Here is a 20,405-nt window from a genome sequence, read left to right as displayed (position 1 = left end):
AATTCTGTTTTTCACGTGAAGTAGAGTATTTAGTAAATTAATGAGATATTCAGTGCTTTCTTACCAAATAGGCCTTGTATTCGATGACTATGCCCAACTCCAGGCTAAATAATGTAAGTGTTCTGAGCACAGTTAAGGTAGGCTAGGCTAAGCTACGAGGTTTGGTAGGTTGGGAGTATTTCATGCATTATGACCTAAGATATTTTCAACTTATGATGGGTTGATTGGGACATAACTCCCTGGTAAGTCAAAGAAGACCTGTAGTTGAAATCATAGAAAAGGGAGCCCCTTCACATTGGTTTTTTTTCCTCTCTGAAATATGCATTTAAGTTTGCTACATGTAGTTTCTTACCTTACTAGCTCAGTTCTTTTTAGTGCTGAATAATAGTCCATTCTCCAGATGTACAATAGTTTACTTATTCCCCTACTGGGGGACATCGTAGTTGCTTCCAAGAATTGCTGATCTGAATACATCTGCTATAAGCATCCATGTGCAACCGAAATGCATTATTTTTTCATTTATTTTGTGGTTAAATCACATCTTATTTATCCTTTGCTAGCGTTCTCTCCCCCCTCCCCCCCGTCTTTGCAGTACAAAAAGTCTTTGGTTGTGAATCCTAGGACTAATCATTTGGTGATCAATTTTAGGCAGGTAGGGATGAGCAACACATACATTTTAATATCTGGTTCTTTAACTTTATGGGAAATGATACTAAACTCTGGCCAATAGGTGGGATGCCATGAAGTGAGTTTCAGCTTTCTGAATTGTAGATACTCACTCTGCCTTCACTATTTATTATTATTGATTTCAATGGGACACCAGGAGAGTTGACCCCCAGATACCACTTTAAAACAGATTCTACATGGCACACCAGGGTGGCCCAGGTAACAGACTGTCTTTGGCTCAGATCATGATACCAGGGTCCTGGGATAGAGTCTGCATCAGGCTCCCTGCTCAGCAAGGAGTCTGCATCTCCCTCTCCCTCTGCCCCGAAAACCACCCCTGACTTGTGCTCATGCTCACTGGCACACTATCTCTCTCTCAAATCAATAAATAAAATCTCTAAAAAAATTAAAATATTGAAAAAAACAGAATCCACATTAAATATTTATTTGCACAACTGATTTCTATATGAACTAGAGGATATATATAAATGTTTCTAAGAAATTTAAATTAAATCTTTTAGTTTTATATTATAGCTTTTTTTTAGATTACAACTTCTGAACTATCAAAGGATGTCTGTCATTGTGTGGTCTGGCCTCTATGCCCAATATTTTCATAACAGTGTCATTAAAATATTTTCCTTTATAATTCACTAAATAATGTACATTGGTTTTTTGTTATTGTTGTTGATGTTCTGGTTCAATTGTTTTTCATGAAGTTTCCCCTACCTATTCCATCCTAATACCCCACAGAATTAACTTAGTTTCGAATTAATTTGGTTTGCAAGAATCAGTACGTACTCAATGTTACTTAAACTTGTAGTCCTATTGCTTCCAACACTCCGAGCCTCAAGGACAGTGATGGTCCACAAACCCCAAGAGATAGTCCCTGCCTTTTTCATTCACATCTCCTTTCTTTTCTTTCTCAGAGTCCCTTATCCCATAAACTTCTTCAAATTAACTGTGTGCTTCTTTGAAAATAGTAAGGGGCACCACACCTTTCCTATGGCTTTTTTCATCTCTGAATTTCTCAGAGTATAGATTAGGGGATTGAACATAGGAGCAATGATGGTATAAAACAGAGCAAATATTTTGTCCTGAGGAAAAGTAGTAGGTGGTCTAAGGTAGATAAAAATTGCAGGCCCAAAACATAAGATGATCACAGTGATATGAGACCAACAGGTGGAGAGGGCTTTGCGTCTTCCCTCAGCTGACAGATTTCTTAAACTGAACAATATTATCCCATAAGAAACAAATAAGACAATAAAAACTCCTAAGCCAAACATACCTGAAAAGGCAATCACAAGGATACCAGTGATGTAGGTATCAGTACAGGCGACCTTGAGCAAAGGAAAAACATCACAATAGTAGTGATCGATTTCATTAGGACCACAGAAGGGAAAACCAATTGCGGTAGAAAATAGAGGAAAGGCATGGACGGCCCCACCAGCCCAAGCAGCTAGGACTAGGAGATGGCACCTTGTCCTGTTCATGATAATCACATAGTGGAGAGGTTTGCAGATGGCACCATAGCGATCAAAGGCCATGGCGGTAAGAATGAAGATCTCAGTGCCTCCAAAGAAGTGCATTGTAAAGACCTGTAACATGCAGTTACTATAGGAGATGGTTTTTCTTTCTACTAGCAGGTCAGCAATTAACTTGGGCGTAACCGTAGAGGTGTAGCAGATGTCCATGGAGGATAAGTGGATGAGGAAGTAGTACATGGGCTGGTGATAAAGAGGGCTGCACCGAGTGGAGACAAGGATCAGAAGGTTTCCTGCCAACAGGGCAACGTAACAGAATAAGAAGAGCACAAAGCAAAATATTTGTATGTTCTGGTCATACGAAAGTCCTAGAAGTACGAATTCTGAGATGTTTCTCTGGCTTTTCATGTATTTGGTGTTGGTATAAACTTCCAAAGGACTTATGTTTCTGAAAGTAAGAAAACATAATTCTAGGTGAAAATTAACTGTATGAACAGAATAATAATACATATTGAAATAAAGAGTTAAGAATAATTATTCTTGATTTATTTAATTAAGCTGCTTTTCTTTTTATTCTGTCTTTTATAAATCTATCATGAAATGTGGAAATCACGTGACCAACGCAAATCTCTGATTCTAAGCAGAAGAGATATATTAAGAGAATCTATTTAATTTCTCAAGATTAAAAAGCAACACACTGTTAATGTTAAAAGACAAAAATTGTTTCTTCCTCAATCTAGAGCTATCTTTCACAGGAGAGATCTGAGAGGGATGTCATGAAAGACAGTATGAGAAAACTGTTTTGATTCCTTCTCTGAGCGGAAAAGAAAGTGCAAGACGATGGGTTAACAGATACCCTGTCTGTTTTTCTGAGTGTTTATGTAGTTGAAGAGGTACGGAATATTTAATATAAAAGTATTCTGTAATTAGCTGATTCCTAAGACATTTGAAATAATTAGCCTTTAGTTTTGCAAAAATGCAAATTCCTCATCAGGATTCCTGCTTGCTTTCTACATCATCCTTGGAATTTCATCTCCAGTAGCCCAAAACTCCAGCCTGTATTCGGAGGAAACTTTCTCTATGATCAGAGCTGTTGGTAAAAGGGAAGAGGGAAAAGTCAGTTGAGGAGATTTACTCTCATCAAAAAATACAGTGATACCGAGGACCCCTCCCATGGAAAAACTGAAGTCACAACTGGGAAATAAAGAACTTCAGGCAACCAGTGGACAAGTGGTTGAAACAGTAGCGACACAGAAAGGGGGAGAAACCTGAGGCATCTCAAATCACCTGACCAGTGTGATCCTTGAGCAAATGGCTTCATCTCTTTAGGCCCCTCTTTCTCCTTTCACAACTAAGATATCATTACAAAATTCAGACTTTTAATGAGGAATACACAAGGAAACATGAAATAGCCAGTGACATGTGTGGTTCAAAACTGTCATCTTTCTTTACAGTCTTTCCTCTCTGAGTGATTAGTTTAGGACCACAGATTGTCATGTGCACACACACACAATCAATGGAAAAATAAAGGAAATAAAAAAAGAACATTCATAGCATGGATTTAGCAAGTATGATCACGGGAAGCTCCATCATCAACCAACTGTTACTGAAACTCTATTAATGTCATTCTCAATTGGTTATCTTAGCTTGTTTCTTAATACTTATTACTGGACTAATTTTTTTCTTTTCCTCTACAAAAGGTACTCAAACAATTACCTTATTCTATGGTATTATTGAATACAAATTATGTGTACATTTTGGATGATGCTGTTCATAAAGGAAAGAAGCTCTTACATGTAAATAAAAGTTTCTACCACAATTTCAAACTTTTAGTGTAACAAACTCTTAGTGTAACAGAAAGTAAAAACTCAGTGTAACAGAACGTAGGATGCTATACACTTACCTCTGTTGGCTGAGATGAAACTAGTCTATCTTAGGAAGGCAGATGTTTTGAAATATAAGAAAGTTTTTGTTATTGTACATATTCATGCATAAACCGATCTGTTTCTTAATAGGAATATGGAGGAATGCCTGTATTCAAGAGTTGGGGAAACAATAAATTCACTGCCAATATAAATATGTTTTATCTAACTCTACTATTTTTCTCCCCCAAAATAGAATTTTGCTTATAAATTAGATGACATTAAAACCTAAGTATGCTAAGACATTTTTTATACCAATCAAATTGTCATATGCTGCAAGAGAAGTTATATGCTTTAGAATGAAACTACATAGAATAGATATAAAGAACACACACTTAGCCCAGCAGGTGTGCTGGGACGCTTCCCAAACCAAGGTGACAAGGGTAACTCACTAACCATAAGATCTGAGTGGCCGTCTGGTTAGTTTTGGGGTTACATCAGGAAGCATTCCCTCCTCAGATACTCACTCTGCCAGTTTGTCTCTAGTAGCAAAACCTGGAATCAGATGCAGACAGTTACAAATCCAGAATGAAACACTTCCAGATGAATTCTCTGAGAATATTCTGAAAATTTCAACATCTCTTAAACTTTCTACAGTTTACAAGATAAGTGCCCTTGCATATTCACTAAGACTCAGTGATGCAAGAAGCGGGTCTTCATCCATCAGGAGAGCAGCCTGGACATTTTGAAAGCTGATTTAGCTTCTTAATAAAAGCTCAGAAGAAAAATAAGCAAAATGGGTTTTTATATTCCTGCAGAAGCTAACACAAGTATTTAGGTCCTAGGAAACATCCATTTATTTTATGCCTTGACTGACACAATTTGGTTCAGAGGAACAGAATAAAACTTAAGTGGTAATAACAGGAATCAATAGGTCTTTGAAATTTTACGTAACTGTATTCCTAAAGGCATTTCTAGATAGGTCTTGGCCCACATGTTGCAAAGCCACCAACCACAGTAATGTTCTTGGTGCTCTTGGGCATAAGCTTTCGACATTAGCCAAACTGGAAAATAAATTGGCCCTTTTTCCCTGAAGTCCCAAAAAGGCTATGGTCTGACTGCCCTGTGCTCTAGTAACTTTCTGAAGAATAGGAGGGAAATCATAGTCTCTAATAGTATCAGGTTAGCTTTCAGGAAATCTGAGATGAGGTGGGACAAGGAGAACAAAAGACAGCAACCTAGGGTCCGTTTTTGGAAATTATCAAGGTCTTTGGTGTTCAGGGTAGGTAGATAAATAAAATCAATGACTTGTGATGCCATAATTAGAATGACATTATCATTGAAGGATGAGCTGTTGGAAAATGGGAGATGAGAAAAGAATGGAATAAAGACTCTCCCCCATAACTTGGGAGGGAGGAAAACCAAAAATGATATGGAAAAATCAGAGGAAGGAAGCAAAGTACTGCAAAGCCTTTATTTTATAATTTTTATGATTTTTTTAAGTTTAAAAAGTGCAATTTATTCAAGAACTTGAAGAATGTAATCAGTGTATTTGGTTACTTAAAAACAATCGTTTATATATATCATACAGAAGCCTATGCTCAACATTTAGTGTTTTTCAGAGAGGTTGATAAATATTCTGCTTTCATTTTTGTCTCCATAATATAAATGACAATATAATGAATGATATATTGTTTTTACAGTGGTTTACCCTCACACAGTAATTTAAGGACTTTTTTTTTTACTTGAAATTCAACCAGGGTATAGTACATCATTAGTTCTTGATATAATGTTCATGATTCATGAGTTGCATGCAACACCAAGTGCTCATCACATCATGAGCCCCCTTAATGTGTTCGCATCCGGTTCTATCTCTGCTCACTGACTAGTCACAGGTGATTTAGACTCAGTCTCATCTGCAGGCACTGAAGCCAGGCAGTCTCTCTCCACCATGTGCCAATCCATGCATGTAAAGTTTTCTCATGCAAGAAGAGTCCAGAAATCAAATTTTATAATATTTAATCTGTTTCAGAAAATCTACTTAGCCAAAGATTAACAAAACTTTACTGAGAGATTGATGTGTAGATTACGTCCATCCTATTATTCAATGCTCATAATAATGCATTTTGACACAAATGTTATTAGCTTTAGAATGTAGATAAAAACACAGAAGGTTCTAGAGTTTAAATAACTAGCTCAAATACCCAGTAAGCAATTGAAGCAAGAAAATGCTTTATTCTAGTGTAGCGCTTCCTTCAGAACCTTAAATGCTTACTAACCCTGAGGAAACGAAGGATTCTAGCCCTTCACCTTAAAGGTCATTATAACCCAGTGATATGGAGCTTGTCTACTTGACCGTTATGCCCAGTGTTGAGCAAGCTGTGCCCAAGAGCTGGCCTGTACCAATCTACAGCAGGAGACAGCGGGTCATGTCTCTCCCTTCTCCCTGTGCACACACTTGGACAACCCTTAGGGAAGGATACAAGTTGCATTCACATCCTCAACTGCTTAATTCATCCCTCTTTATATATTAGATCTGCTGCATAGTTTTAATTTTGGTGAAGTGCAACTCATCATTTTTATGGACAATTATATTTAGATTTATTTATTTATTTTAGAGGGGAAAGAGAGAAAGGGATGGAGAGCATGATTTAGGGGCAGAAAGAGAGGGAGAGAAAGTCTCAAACAGACTCCTTACTGAGTGCTGAGCGCTGCAAGGGAGATTGATCTTAAGACCCTTAGATCACTCCCTAAACCCAAACCAACAGTTTGATGCTTAACCCAACTCGCCATCCAAAGTCCCCTATGTTGAAAATGCTTCTGCTTGGGTTGATCCAGGATCCTGTTACGAAGAAATAGTGTTTGTCACTTTCTTGCACTTCTATTTGGGGATGTTGTTCAGTTACTTTCTGATTATTACTACTGTCACGACCAGCCAGGCACTCGGGAGTCCAATGTACTACTTCCTTTTCCACCTATCCTGATCTAACACCTGCGTCTGCACTTCCATAGCCCCTAGAAAGATTGTGGATGCCCTTTTGAAGAAGATCACTATCTCTTTTATCCTAAAGACCACTGACAGCTATGTGGCCATCTGTAAGCCCCTGCACTGCACAACCATCATGAGTCCACGGATCTGTGATGTGCTGGTGGCTGTGGCCTGGGTGGGGTCCTGTGTGCACTCTTTAGCTCAGATGTTTCTGGCCTTGAGTTTACCTTTCTGTGGTCCCAATGTGAGTGATCGCTATTTTTGTGACTTGCAGCCCTTGCTGAAACTTGCCTGTGCAGACGCCTCTGTGATCAACCTACTTCTGGTGTCCAAAAGTGGGGCTATTCGCACACTGAGTTTTGTCCTGCTGATGTGCTCCTATGTTATCATCTTCATTCTCTGAACACCACGGTGCTGAAGGGAGGAGAAAAGCCCTCCCCCACATCATTGTGCTCATCCTGTTCCTTGGTCCTTGCATATTTATATACACACACCCTGCAACCGCAACCACCTGCCATGTGGATAAGATGATAGCTGTGTTTTATACACTTGAAACACCTTTGCTCAACCCTCTGATGACACTCTGAGGAATGCAGAAGTGAAAGTACCATAGGAAATTATGCAGCAAGAAGTGGATTTCAGATGATCAAAGATGAAAGGACGTTTCAAATTTTTCTTCATAGATTGGATTTACCTAGAAGTCCATAAGGAATATCATCTTCTTAATGTGGAGCTAATACAATCCTGTCTTTGGACATGAGCACTACTTCCCTCAGGAAAATAAGCCATATGAACACACACACTGGTTGGTCTTAAGTCGATTTTATGTAGAGGAATAGACAACATAAGGTACAAACAGACACATAAGGTCTATAGCCTTAGATGTCCTTCACCATTCTGTCTCTGCATGTCTTGCCTGCCCAGTCACTTGTGGCTTTGATCTAGTGCTTGCCCTGTCCCTCTTCATGTGGACTCCTGGTGCCCTCTGCTGCTCCGCTGCTCTGTCCCACCCTGTATGTTTGCATCCACAGACTGGAGGCTTTCTCTCCTCCAGTTTCCTTTATTAGGCACTTCCCTGTCATCATCGCTGACCATGAACCTTCAATTTAGTTGTTCTTTCTGACTTGGTAGAAGGTATCAGATTCAAATTATTATAGGAGCTTCATGTTGTAAAGGACGCTATGCCATCTAATAATCTCCCTTCCAATTATTGGGGTCATATTCTGAAATCCATTCTTTTAAGACTTATTTATTTATTTTAGAGAAACAAAGAAAGAGAAAGAGAGACAGACAAACTGGCAGACTGATAGAGATCACATGAGTGGAGCGGGGGAGGTGGGCAAAGGGAAAATCTCAAGCCCTCAAGCCGATTCCCACTGATCATGGAGCCCAAGGTGCGGACTCCAAGTCCCTGAGATCATGACCTGAGCTGAAATCAAGTGTCACTCAACTGACTGAGACATCCAGGCACCACTATATTCTGAAATTTTTGATATGTTTACCTACATCCTTCTAGGTCAGAAATGCTACATGGTGAGAAAATTCATGTTTCTGAGGTAGTTCTTTGATATTACGAAGATTTTAGTGGTTGGGTTTATGTGCCTGTTAGAATTCTTTGGTAAAATCTACTTTATGCTCTTATATTGATTCTTTCTAATTTCGGGGGAGTTAGGTTTCTCTTGAATCATACCAATTATAATGATTTTTTATAATAATTATTTATTATGTTATGTTAGTCACCATACAGTGTATCCTTAGTGTTCGATGTAGTGTTCCATGATTCATTAATTGTATATAACATCCAGTGCCCATGCAATATGTGCCCTCCTTAATACCCATCACTAGCCTATCCCAGTCCCCCACCGCCCTCCCCTCTGAAGCCCTCAGTTTGTTTCTCAGAGTCTATAGTCTCTCATGGTTCATTCCCCCTTCTGTTTACCCCCCTTCATTCTTCCCTTCCTTCTCCTACTGATCTTCCTGCTATTTCTTATGTTCCATAAATGAGTAAAACCATATGATAATTGTCTTTCTCTGCTTGACTTATTTCACTTAGCATAATCTCCTCCAGTCCCGTCCATGTTGCTGCAAATGTTGGGTAATCGTTCTTTTTGATAGCTGAGTAATATTCCATTGTATATATGGACCACATCTTCTTAATCCATTCGTCTGTGGAAGGGTATCTTGGCTCCTTCCACAATTTAGCTATTGTGGACAATGCTGCTATGAACATTGGGGTGCATATGGCCCTTCTCTTCACTACGTCTTTATCCTTGGGGTAAATACCCAGTAGTGCAATGGCTGGATCTTAGGGTAGCTCTATTTTTAACTTTTTAAGGGACCTCCACACTGTTTTCCAAAGTGGCTGTACCAGCTTGCATTCCCACCAACACTGTAAGAGGGATCTCCTTTCTCCACATCCCCTCCAACATTTGTTGTTTCTTGCCTTGTCAATTTTTGCCATTCTAACTGGTATAAGGTGGTATCTTAGTGTGGTTTTGATTTGAATTTCCCTGATGGCTAATGATGTTGAACATTTTTTCATGTGTCTGTTAGCCATTTGTATGTCTTCATTGGAAAAGTGTCTGTTCATATCTTCTGCCCATTTCTTGGTTTGATTATTTGTTTCTCATGTATTGAGTTTGAGAAGTTCTTTGTAGATCTTGGATACCAGTTTTTTATCTGTAGTGTCATTTGCAAATATATTCTCCCATTCTGTGGGCTGCCTCTTAGTTTTTTTGACTGTTTACTTGGCTGTGCAGAAGCTTTTTATCTTGATGAAGTCCCACGGGTTCATTTTTTCTTTTGTTTCTCTTGCATTTGGAATGTGTCATGAAAAAGGTTGCTGTGGCTGATGTTGTAGAGGTTGCTGCCTATGCTCTTCTCTAGGATTTTGATGGATTCCTGTCTCACATCGAGGTCTTTCATCCATTTGGAGTTTATCTTTGTGTATGGTGTGAGGGAGTGGTCAAGTTTCGTTCTTTTGCATTTAGCTGTCCAGTTTTCCCAGCACCATTTATTGAAGAGACTGTCTTTTCAATGATTTGTCTGTAATATTAGTTGTCGTAAATATAGAAGAGATGACCCAAATTAAGGATGATATATTTATGTGGCAGAAGTAGAGAGTGTAAGCAGTAGGTAACACTGAATTTTAAAATATTAATTACTAAAACAATAAATGAGATAATCCCAAAGAGATTATTTAGGTTTTGAAACAGAGATATTGATGTCACAAATATGAATCATGAATTTCTTTTCTGGATAAGGAAAAACTGATCATACAAAAATTCAGTGGTTGGCAGAGACTCATGGATAAAGGAGAAGAGGTGAAGAGGTGGAATATGGGGCATTTTTAAGGAAGGGAAACTATTCTGTATGATACTGTAATGGTGGATACATGACATAATGCCTATGTCAAAATCTATAAAACTTGACAACACTAGGAGTGAATTCTAGGGTAAGCTATGGCCTTCAGGAATACCATACCAATATTGGTTCACCAGTGGTAACAAATGACCCCACTGCAGATGTTAGAAAACAGAAATTGTGAGGGGCAGAGTGTATATGGGAAATCACTGTACTTTCTGTGCAATGTTTCTGCAAAGCTAAATCTTTTTAAAAATAAAATCTATTTAAAAACATATCCATGAGAATATTACATTCTGCCATTACAGTGTTTATAATATTTTATTGACTTTTTATACAAATTTATTATATAAGTATGTGTTTAAGCCACATATTGATGACCTAAAATCCTTTACGATTTATGCTGGCATGCTATACTAATATTATTAATGAAAATAAAATATATTTTTTGTGTGTAACTTTTCAAACATTGAGGTAAAGTGGAAACATGAATTTGAATGCTGTTACATGTCATGGAGAATTTGCAGCAAAAAGTGTTAGCTGCATTTCACAGGATAGTCTTTAATACTCAAGTTGATATGTTTTTCTCTTTTTCTTTCCCGTTTATGTTTCCTTTCTGATAACATGCAACCTTTGTCAACGTTTTCACATCAATAAACACAGAAGTGGATATAATATTTTAAATAGTTTAAGTCTCAAGTAATATCAAAATATGCTTGGGTTTTCCTATTAAAATAACTACATGTGTCTTAGATTGTGATTGGAGTAATTCTAGAATCTACATCTTCAAATCCTCAGGCAGGATTTTGTCTAATAAAAATGACTGAGAAAGTTTGGCATCTAAAAAGTTCTTGTCACAAGTAAACATTTGTAAGTATGTGTGGTGAAGGATGTTAGCTTGACTCATTGCAGTGACTATTTCTCAACACATTATGTTGCATACAAGAAAATAATATAATTTTTTATACCTCATTTATATCTCAATGAAAAAAAGACAACGCTTTCAACTTACTCAACATGAAAGCCTCCAGAATGAGTCCGAAGTCATTTCTGTGAAAGTCATTGGTTTGCTAGAATGCTAAAGTCTCGTTACCTTGAAATATGTGTCTACATTTGTGGCAGAAAACGTCATTAGCCCTAGGTCAATACTGTTTACAAATAAGAATTTTGATAATTTTGATTACTGACCATCTTCTAAAAGAGAAACTTACGTTATTAAGAAAGCATGGTAAGGAAAACAAATAATATCCACTATATCAAAGAAGCCTTTAAAATGAATGTCGTTTACTTATCTGAACTTCTTTTTCATTTTTAGAGACACATTTCTTTGCTCCAGTTAAGTAATTAAACATTATAGAACATGCCCAGGAGAAAAGTTTTAACCTGGCAACACTGTTGTTTCTTTGTGACTAAGGACTGAGACTCTGTAGGCTTCCTCTCTGCTGTAACAGCTCTGGTTAATTTCACCTTCCTCCTTATTCTTTCTGCTCTTTATACCTGTTTGTATGGTGCCTCCAGGCTGACTGTAACTCTTGCATTTGACTTAGATGTTCTAAAATGCTTTCTGTATTTTTACCATCTTCCTTTTAATAAAATTCTGATATGTAGCATCTTCTTTATAATGATATTTGCTATTTCTTAAGTGACTTTTATTTAAATCCTATCAAGCATGCAAAAAAGATCTTTCTTTAATTATTTTTCTGTAGAATTTTTTTTTCAGAGTCTCTTCTTCATTCCACTTGCATGTTTTGATATATCTACCATGCCGTATATTTTATGTATATTTTTATGTATATATTTTATGTATATATTATGTATATTTTTAATCAATAAACTTTATTTTTTAAAGCAGCTTTCGGTTCACAGCAAAACTGAACAGAAAACACAAAGATTCCCTGTAATACTCCTGTCCCCACACACAGACAATCTCCCCCACCAGAGTGATAGATCTGTTACAGTCAGAGGAACCTGTGCTCACACATCATTATCTCCCGAATATACTTTTCATTAGACTTCACTCTTGATGTAGTACATTTTATCGGTTTTGACATGTATAAGGACATGTATCCACAACGGTAAGAACATGCACAAGTGCTTCCTGCTCTAAAAATCCTCTGTGTTCTGCCTATTCATTCTACCCTCCACACTGACCCTTGGCAAACACTGATGTTGTCAATGTGTCCATTGTTTTCCTTTTCCAGGATTCATAGAGTTCCAATCACATGACAGGTAGCTTTTTCAGATGGTCTTCTTTCACTTACTAATATACAGTTAAGTTTCCCGCATGTCATCTTATGGCTTGATAGCTCATTTTTTTTAGTGCTGAGTAATAGTCCATGGTCCATATAAAACACAATGTATTTATCTATTCACATATGGAGGGACATTTTGGTTGCTTCTGAGGTTTGGCAAATATGAATAAAACAGGTATAAACATCCATATGCAGCCAACATGTGCTTGGAAAATATAATTTGTTTTTTTTTTTTGTGGTGTTAGACCATGTTTTAAATTGTCTTTTCCTAGGCTTTCATTTATTTATTTATTTTTCTCTTTTTATCAAACAAGGTCCTTGGTTCTGGATCCAATAACTTTCCACTTATCAATTTTTACTTTTTCAATGTTATTGTTCAGTCCCTTAGGTTTTATGGAAAATGTTTTATGTTCTGGCCAATAGGTGCAGTAACAAGTAACTATGTTTTCAGTGTCCTGAGTTATTGATTCTTACTCTGTGTTAACCTGGTATTACTATTATACGTAACATCAATGCAGGAGAATTGATCACCAGGAGCCACTTTAAAACAGGTTCCACTATACGGATTTTGTGTTGAACAGGTGATTTCTGAATGCCTCTAAGGATGTGTAAGTGAATATTCTGTCATAAAGATGTTCATGATGCTGTAAAGTCATTATTTTAATTTTAGATTTCAACTAGGTCACTCGTGCAGAATGTGTCTCACTGACTGACATATAAGCCCAGGATTTTTAATAGAATTATCATTAAAATTGTTTTGCCATTATAAATCACTGACTGAATAGTGTTGCCTTGTTTGCTTTGGCCCAGACAGCTTCTTCTGCAGATATGCCTATCACACTCCTTAGTACTCCATAAAATTAAGTTTTCAATTAATTCTGGTATGTGGGAATTAGGTTTCATTTAGCTATCCCCTTAAATTTCTCTCTAATTCCTCTTTCTTTCACGCATCCCATTCATTATAGTGATGAATATAAAGTCTATGAAATATTTCTTAGCTCCTTTAGTCACATCAAGCCCATTTTTTTTTAATAAAGTTGCTTAGCTATACGTTTCCTCAAATTAACTGTGTGCTGCCTTTGAAAATAATGTTTGACACCAAACTCTTCTCATGGCATTTTTCATCTCTATTTCTCAGCGTATAGATTAAGGGATTGAACATAGGAGCAATGATGGTATAAAATAGAGCAAATACTTTGTCCTCAGGGAAAGTGGTTGGAGGTCGAAGGTAGGCAAAGATTGAAGGCCCAAAAAATAAGACGACCACAGTGATGTGAGACCCACAGGTGGAGAGGGCTTTGTGTCTTCCCTCAGCTGAGTGATGTCTTAGACTAAACAGTATAATCACATAAGAAACAAACACAACCACAAAGGTAACTAAGGCGACCATACCTGAATTGGCAACCACAAGGACCCCAGTGATGTAGGTATCAGTGCAGGCAACTTTCAGCAAAGGGAAGATATCACAGAAGTAGTGATCAATTTCGTTAGGACCACAAAATGGTAATTGGATTGTCATCAATAATTGAGGAAGAGAATGGAGAGTGCCACCAGCCCAAGCAGCTAAGACTAGGAGATGGCACCTTGTCCTGTTCATGATAAGCATGTAGTGGAGAGGTTTGCAGATGGCAGCGTAGCGATCAAAGGCCATGACTGTGAGAATAAAGACCTCAATGCTCCCAAAGAAATGCATGGCAAAGACTTGTAACATGCAATCACCATAGGAAATGGTTTTTGTTCCCCCAAGTAGGTCAGCAATTAACTTGGGTGTAACCGTAGAGGTGTAGCAGATGTCCATGGAGGATAAGTGGATGAGGAAGTAGTACATGGGCTGGTGAAAAAGAGGGCTGCATCGAGTGGAGACAAGGATCAGAAGGTTTCCTGCCAACAGGGCAACATAAGAGAATAAGAAGAGCACAGAGCAAAATATTTGAACGTTTTGGTCATGCGAAAGTCCTAGAAGTATGAATTCTGAGATGTTTCTCTGCTTCTCCATATACTTGAGTTTCCTGTATGTTACACACAAATGAGTATGTATCTGAAGGAAATAAACAGAAATTTGGTGAAAACTTACCAGTATGAACACAACGATATGAGCTTTATTCATTGACATGAATATCATGGTAATTATTTTTGATTTTTTAAATAATGCTCTTTACCATTTTTATTGTCTTTTATTCTGTAGAAATATTGTGGAATAATTGTATAATGGGAATAATGGGAATGATTATGTATGTATGTACTCAATTTTACCGGTAATGATTTTTAAATATTTAACTGATGTTTTGAAAATAAAAACTACTCATTATTATTAATTATATTATTTAGTTAAGAAAGAAGATTTTTTAAAAAATTCTCCCAAGTCAAAAAATGCACTGTTGTGCATATCTTAAATGTGTGTGACTAATACATGAGGTCAAGTTTCCTATTTTCAACACTTTCTCATCAAATTCCATTAATTATCTGGGATTGAATCCTCAGGAAATGCAAATGTGGCAGCCTGAACTGCTAATGGTTAAGTTGTGTAAAGCACACTCTTTTTTGCTATGTAACCAAACATTGCCAATGGGTCATACTCAACCAATGGAATCGCTGTTATTTAAAAAAGCAAAGAATGGTGAAAAAGTATACAGCAAAATAAAGAATATCAATTCATGACTGAAATTGTGGAAATAAATTAGCAATTTCATTCATTTCTCTGATTTACATTTCATGTGTTAAAGAGAATTTTTAAAATGTAAATACTGTCATTGAAGTTTGTGATGACGATCATTAAAGGAGAGATAAAATTATTAAATTCCTCAAGTATGTTTGAATCTTGCATATGACATGGCTCTTGCCAAAACTTTCATGTGTTTTATATACAATCTAAGGAACTAAAGTCAATAAAAGGGGATGATACAGAGGGTAACATTAATCAGACTTAGTGGTCAGGTAGCACTCAGTGATATTTGTCGAAACAAAATAAATGAAACATTCATGTATTTGCATCTTTTGTATCTGAAGTGGAATTTTAAGACACTATTTAATCAGTACAAATGAGTTAAGAGTAGAGAGAATTCACTTCATGGAATTATTTTCCGCATTGACGAGGAATTATCTGTCCCCAGTGGGTCTGAACAGCTAGTGTATTTCTATATTTCTCTGGATCTACTGGGACAGTCATATCTAGGACCCCAGATGTTTATTGTTAATAAAAACCAGAATGCTTTTGTAGCAAAGTTCTATAGAAAAGATCAACTCTACTCAAAATTAATATCTATGTGTTTAAAGTCCTAGAGACTATTATATATAAATAAATATATGTATACATATACCTGGAGTATATATATATATATATAGAGAGAGAGAGAGAGAGAGAGAGAGAGAGTTAACTGAGAGGCATTTAGGAAATGATCCATACTGTAGGATGGCAATTCTGCTTTAAATTATTATTCAGAATTCTAACTTCATAAAGGAGTAATTTTTAGTGTGTTCCTACTTTTTTTGAAAATGATGATGAGTTACAGAGTATTCAGGAATTCACCTTGAATAATGGGTATTGAAAAGTTTTAGGGACGTAGAGTTCATTGACCTATTTTCTACTCACTGCAAGTGATACTGATTCTTTGTTAATGAGTTGGAAATAATGCTAATTTTCCAAACACAGTTATTCACCTAAAACAATTTGGTTTAAAAAGAATTATTATACAAGAAGACTGGAAACAATTTAAAAGCAGAATTCACTTGACTAATCCAAATCTCTGATTTTAAAAAGAAGAAACTCAGATCAAGAGAATCTAAACATTTCTCTAGATGGGGATAAAATACTCTGTAAATGCCGGGAGACTGGAATCCTGATTGTCCCTCAATGTGGGGCAAATTTCATGGAAGAGAGCTGTGTGGAATGATGAAGGGTGACATGAGAAAAGCACGAAAAGACTATCCTGAGTCCATAACTGAAAGCACAAGAATATGCCAGACTATGCGTGAACAGACACCCAGTTTGTCTTTCCCAGTATTTATGGAAATAAAGATATATGGGCTATTTAACATAAATGTCATCTGAAAGTCTCTCTTTCTAAAACATTTTAAATAGTTTTCCTTCAGTTTTACCAACACATAAATTGCTTAAATCAGGATTCTTCCTTGTTTCTAGACCATTGTTGGCATTGAACCCACAATAGTGCTTCCCATCTATCTCACCCTGTAACCTGAGGGACCATTATACAAGATTGCTGAAAAGAGCAGATGTAAAGGGAAAAGGAGAGGGGAATTATTGTCGTAAAAACATTTTGACTGCAGAGATATTATGGACCCCTCATAGGTAAAAACTGAAGTTACAGTTGATGCAGAAAGAACATCAGGCAACCAGTGAACAACTGGTTAGACCAGTAGCAACACAGGAAGAGGTAGAAACATGGAGGCGTCTTAAAGAAACCGACCAGGGCAATCCTTGAGCAAATTGCTTCATCTCTTCAAACGTCATCTTACTCCTTTTACAGTTAAGATATCATTACAAAATTCAGAATTTTAATGAAGAATACATGAGATAATATGAAATAGCCCATGATATGTGTGGTTCAAAACGGATTAGTTTAGAACCACAGAAAGTGTCACGCACCCACAGACAACCAAGGCCAGTGGAAAAATAAAGAAAAAGACCATTCATAACATGGATTTCATAACTGAGCAGGTAAACAATCTGTTGGGGAAAACATTGTGGTAAATTGGATGGCAGATTAGTCCTCTTAGGGATTGCTTATCCCTAATCCTTAGCCCAATTTATTTACGCTATAAAAATATAGTTAAATGATTACTTCTTTGGTAATACTAAATAAAAATTCTGAATGCACTTTTGGTTAAGCTATCTGCATAAGAATAGAGGCTCTTAGGTTTAAATTAAAGCTTCCATCATGGGCCACCGGGTGGTTCAGTCAGTAGTGGCTGTTCTTGTCTCAGGTAGGATCTCAGGGTCCTGGAATCAAGCCCTGCATCCTGCTATCTGCTCAGCAGGGATTCTGCTTCTCTCCCTCCCTGTACTTCTCCACCATGTGTGCTCTCTTTCTCTCTCTCTCAAATAAATAAAAATAAATAAATAAAACTTCCATCACACGTTCATATTTTCCCTTAGTGTAACAGAATAGCATGCTGTAAACTTACCTGAGTTCACTCAGGTGAAACTAGGATGGCAAGTGTTTTGAAACATAGGAAATTTTTCATTGTTGTACAGATTCAAGCATAAACAGGGCTATTTCTTAATAGCAATGTGGAAGGTTGTACATAAGTGCAAGAATTACACAATGAAATTCATTGCCAACTAGAAAATGCTCTGATTTCATTGTTATTTACTGGAATTTTGCTTATAAATAATACACAATTAAAACTACCATTGCAAAAGATGTTATAGTCTTTAGAATGAAATTATATGGACTAAGAGCATATTATTAATCAAGCTCATGGTTGGTGGAACCCTTCCCAAACCAAGGTGACAATGACAACTCACTAACCATAAGATCTGAGTGGCTGCCAGGTTAGTTTTAGGCTACATCAGGTAGAATTCCATCCCCCAGATACTCACTGTGCCAAATCATCCCCAGCGTCAAAATCTGGAATAAAATGAAGAAAATTATAAATCAGTTATTTAAATACATCCAGATTAATTCCCCACAAGTATTTTGGAAATCTCAGTGTGACTTACACCTTCTACAGGTTTACAAGGGAAGTGGACTTCAAATATCTACTAAACTTGTCAGTGATGAAGAAAGGGGTGGTTATGCCCCAGGAAAGTCTGCTAGGAATTTCAAATGCTGATTTAAGATCTGAATGCCAGCTCACTGAAAAAATAAAAGTATTTTTTTAATTCCTGCAAAAGGTAACAGGAGTATTTAGGTCCTGGAAATAATCGATTTTCTCCCTATTCCTGAAGAAAATTTGGTTGGGACCAACCGAATATAAACGTAAGTGACAACAGAGAACTTAATAATTCTTTGAAAGCTGTAAGTAATTACATTCCCAAAGGCATTTCCAGAGAGATCCTGGCCAAGTGTTGCTAAACCGCTGTCCAGAGTGATGTCCCTGGTTGCTCTGGCTGTTGCTTTCCACCTTTGCATTAGTTTGCCTCACACACTGTTTCTCTGGAGACCCAAAAAGGCCAAGTCAGAGCCATTCAGGAAATTCTGACTATTCTGTATTCATCCAGCATTGTGATGAATCAGAGGGAAACCAGTGTAGACTGTAATAGTATTTGGTTAGCTGTCAGGAAAATTTGAGATGAGATAAAACAAAGAGAACCACACACAAGCATTTATAGTCCACGTATGACCCATTATCAAGATCGTATGTTTGTAGACTAGATAGGTCAATACAATCAACGACCTGCAATAGGACAACAGGAGCAAACCTATCTGTGTTTGGGATGAACGTTGCTGCAACGGGTGATTGGTGGATAGGAGACAAAGAAAAGGAATGATGTAACAATAGACATTTCTTTCCCCATGAACTTGGAAAGTAAAGGAAGTAAAAAAGATGAAAAAAATTCAGAGAAAGAGGGAAACGTAGGTGGCTCAGGTGGTTAAAGATTTCACTTTGACTTGGGTCCGATGTCAGATCTCAGGGTCCTGGGATGATCTTGGGGTCCTGGGATCCAGCCCTGCATCAGCAGGGAGTCTGCTTCTCCCTCTCCCTCTGCCCCTCTGCCCTAATAGTTCTTTCTCTCTCTCTTGAATAAATAAATAAAATCTTAATTAAATTCATTAAATTATTTAACACTTGCCACAATGCATATTTTGACATAAGTATTATTATGTCTATTACGGATATAAGATCACAGAAGTTCCTAGTATTTCAATAACTGGTTCAAATAGGGATTACAGAAGAAAGGGGGTGAGGGGTTGGGGTAACCCGGTGATGGGTATTAAGGAGGGCAGGTGATGTGATGAGCACTGGATGTTATAAGCAACTAGTAAATCTTTGAACATTACATCAAAAAATGATGATTTACTATATGTTGGCTACTTGAACATATAAATTAAATAAATAAATAAAATTTAAATTAGACTCCATAAAAAAATAGTCATTAAGCAAAAAAATGGATATTTCTAAATGTAATGCTTACTTCCAGGCTTTGAAAGTTTAGTAACCCTGAGTAAATGAAGGATTCTAACTGATGGGGTTCAGGGAAGGCTGCCCCAGTGTGCCACTTTGACATGTGGATTGTTCTGAGCTGAAAACAATCAGGCCCAAAGGATTCAAGAGGAGTATTCTTCTTCCCCACTAACTGCCTGAAAGAATTTATACAGGGGGCCTGGTCTAGGAAGAGAGGTACCACCAGAGATACCTACAAAGAGTGTGGGGTAGGCATGGTAAACTATGGGGGACTCTGCAGGGCTTGCTTGTTCAAATTCCCTTCTGTGGCCCATTGAATCCTTACCCCCTTCTCCTAGCTCAGGATAGCATATAAACCTGAGTTGTCTCACTGTCAGGGAGTTTCATTGCTTTGGGGTTCCCATACATATGAAATTAAAGTCTATTTTTCTCCTGTTAATCTGTCTTGTGTCAATTTCATTGTTAGATCACCCAAAGAACAGAGAAGGGAAAAAGGCAAAAGCTTTCCTCCCCTACGCAGCCTTTCAGCACAGAGGATATCAAAGCTGGATGATTTTCCATCTTGTCCATCTCGACACTGTGCCCTATGTTGACCAACCTTTACTCCACCTAGCCTGTATCAATCCACAGAGAAGATAGCTGGTCATATCTTGTGTATCCTCCCCTGACAGACACACTCCAGGACTCCCATTAGAGACATACAGGT

The 20,405-nt window shown here is 37.2% G+C and overlaps 2 protein-coding genes and 1 pseudogene across 2 annotated transcripts; 1 reads left to right on the top strand and 2 right to left on the bottom strand.

Moving 5' to 3' along the window:
* Nucleotides 1-1,598: 1,598 nt before the first annotated feature.
* LOC123784927 (olfactory receptor 4P4-like) lies at nt 1,599-2,555 on the bottom strand. Its single transcript, XM_045786471.2, has one exon. The coding sequence runs from the start codon at nt 2,553-2,555 to the stop codon at nt 1,599-1,601; it is 957 nt and encodes a 318-aa protein (XP_045642427.2).
* Nucleotides 2,556-6,823: 4,268 nt separating this feature from the next.
* LOC148107867 (olfactory receptor 4C16-like) lies at nt 6,824-7,585 on the top strand (annotated as a pseudogene).
* A 6,085-nt stretch (nt 7,586-13,670) lies between these two features.
* Nucleotides 13,671-14,609, bottom strand: LOC123785217 (olfactory receptor 4P4-like). The gene has a single exon (XM_045786933.2). It carries the CDS (start codon nt 14,607-14,609, stop codon nt 13,671-13,673), a length of 939 nt encoding a protein of 312 aa, XP_045642889.2.
* Nucleotides 14,610-20,405: the final 5,796 nt, after the last annotated feature.

The sequence above is a fragment of the Ursus americanus genome, chromosome 24 (assembly GCF_024610735.1).
Source record: "Ursus americanus isolate L20-20 chromosome 24, mUrsAme1.1.p, whole genome shotgun sequence".
In the NCBI taxonomy this organism is placed as follows: Eukaryota; Metazoa; Chordata; class Mammalia; order Carnivora; family Ursidae; genus Ursus; species Ursus americanus.
Note: the sequence above shows the minus strand (reverse complement) of the source record. Positions and strands in the feature narration are given on the sequence as shown.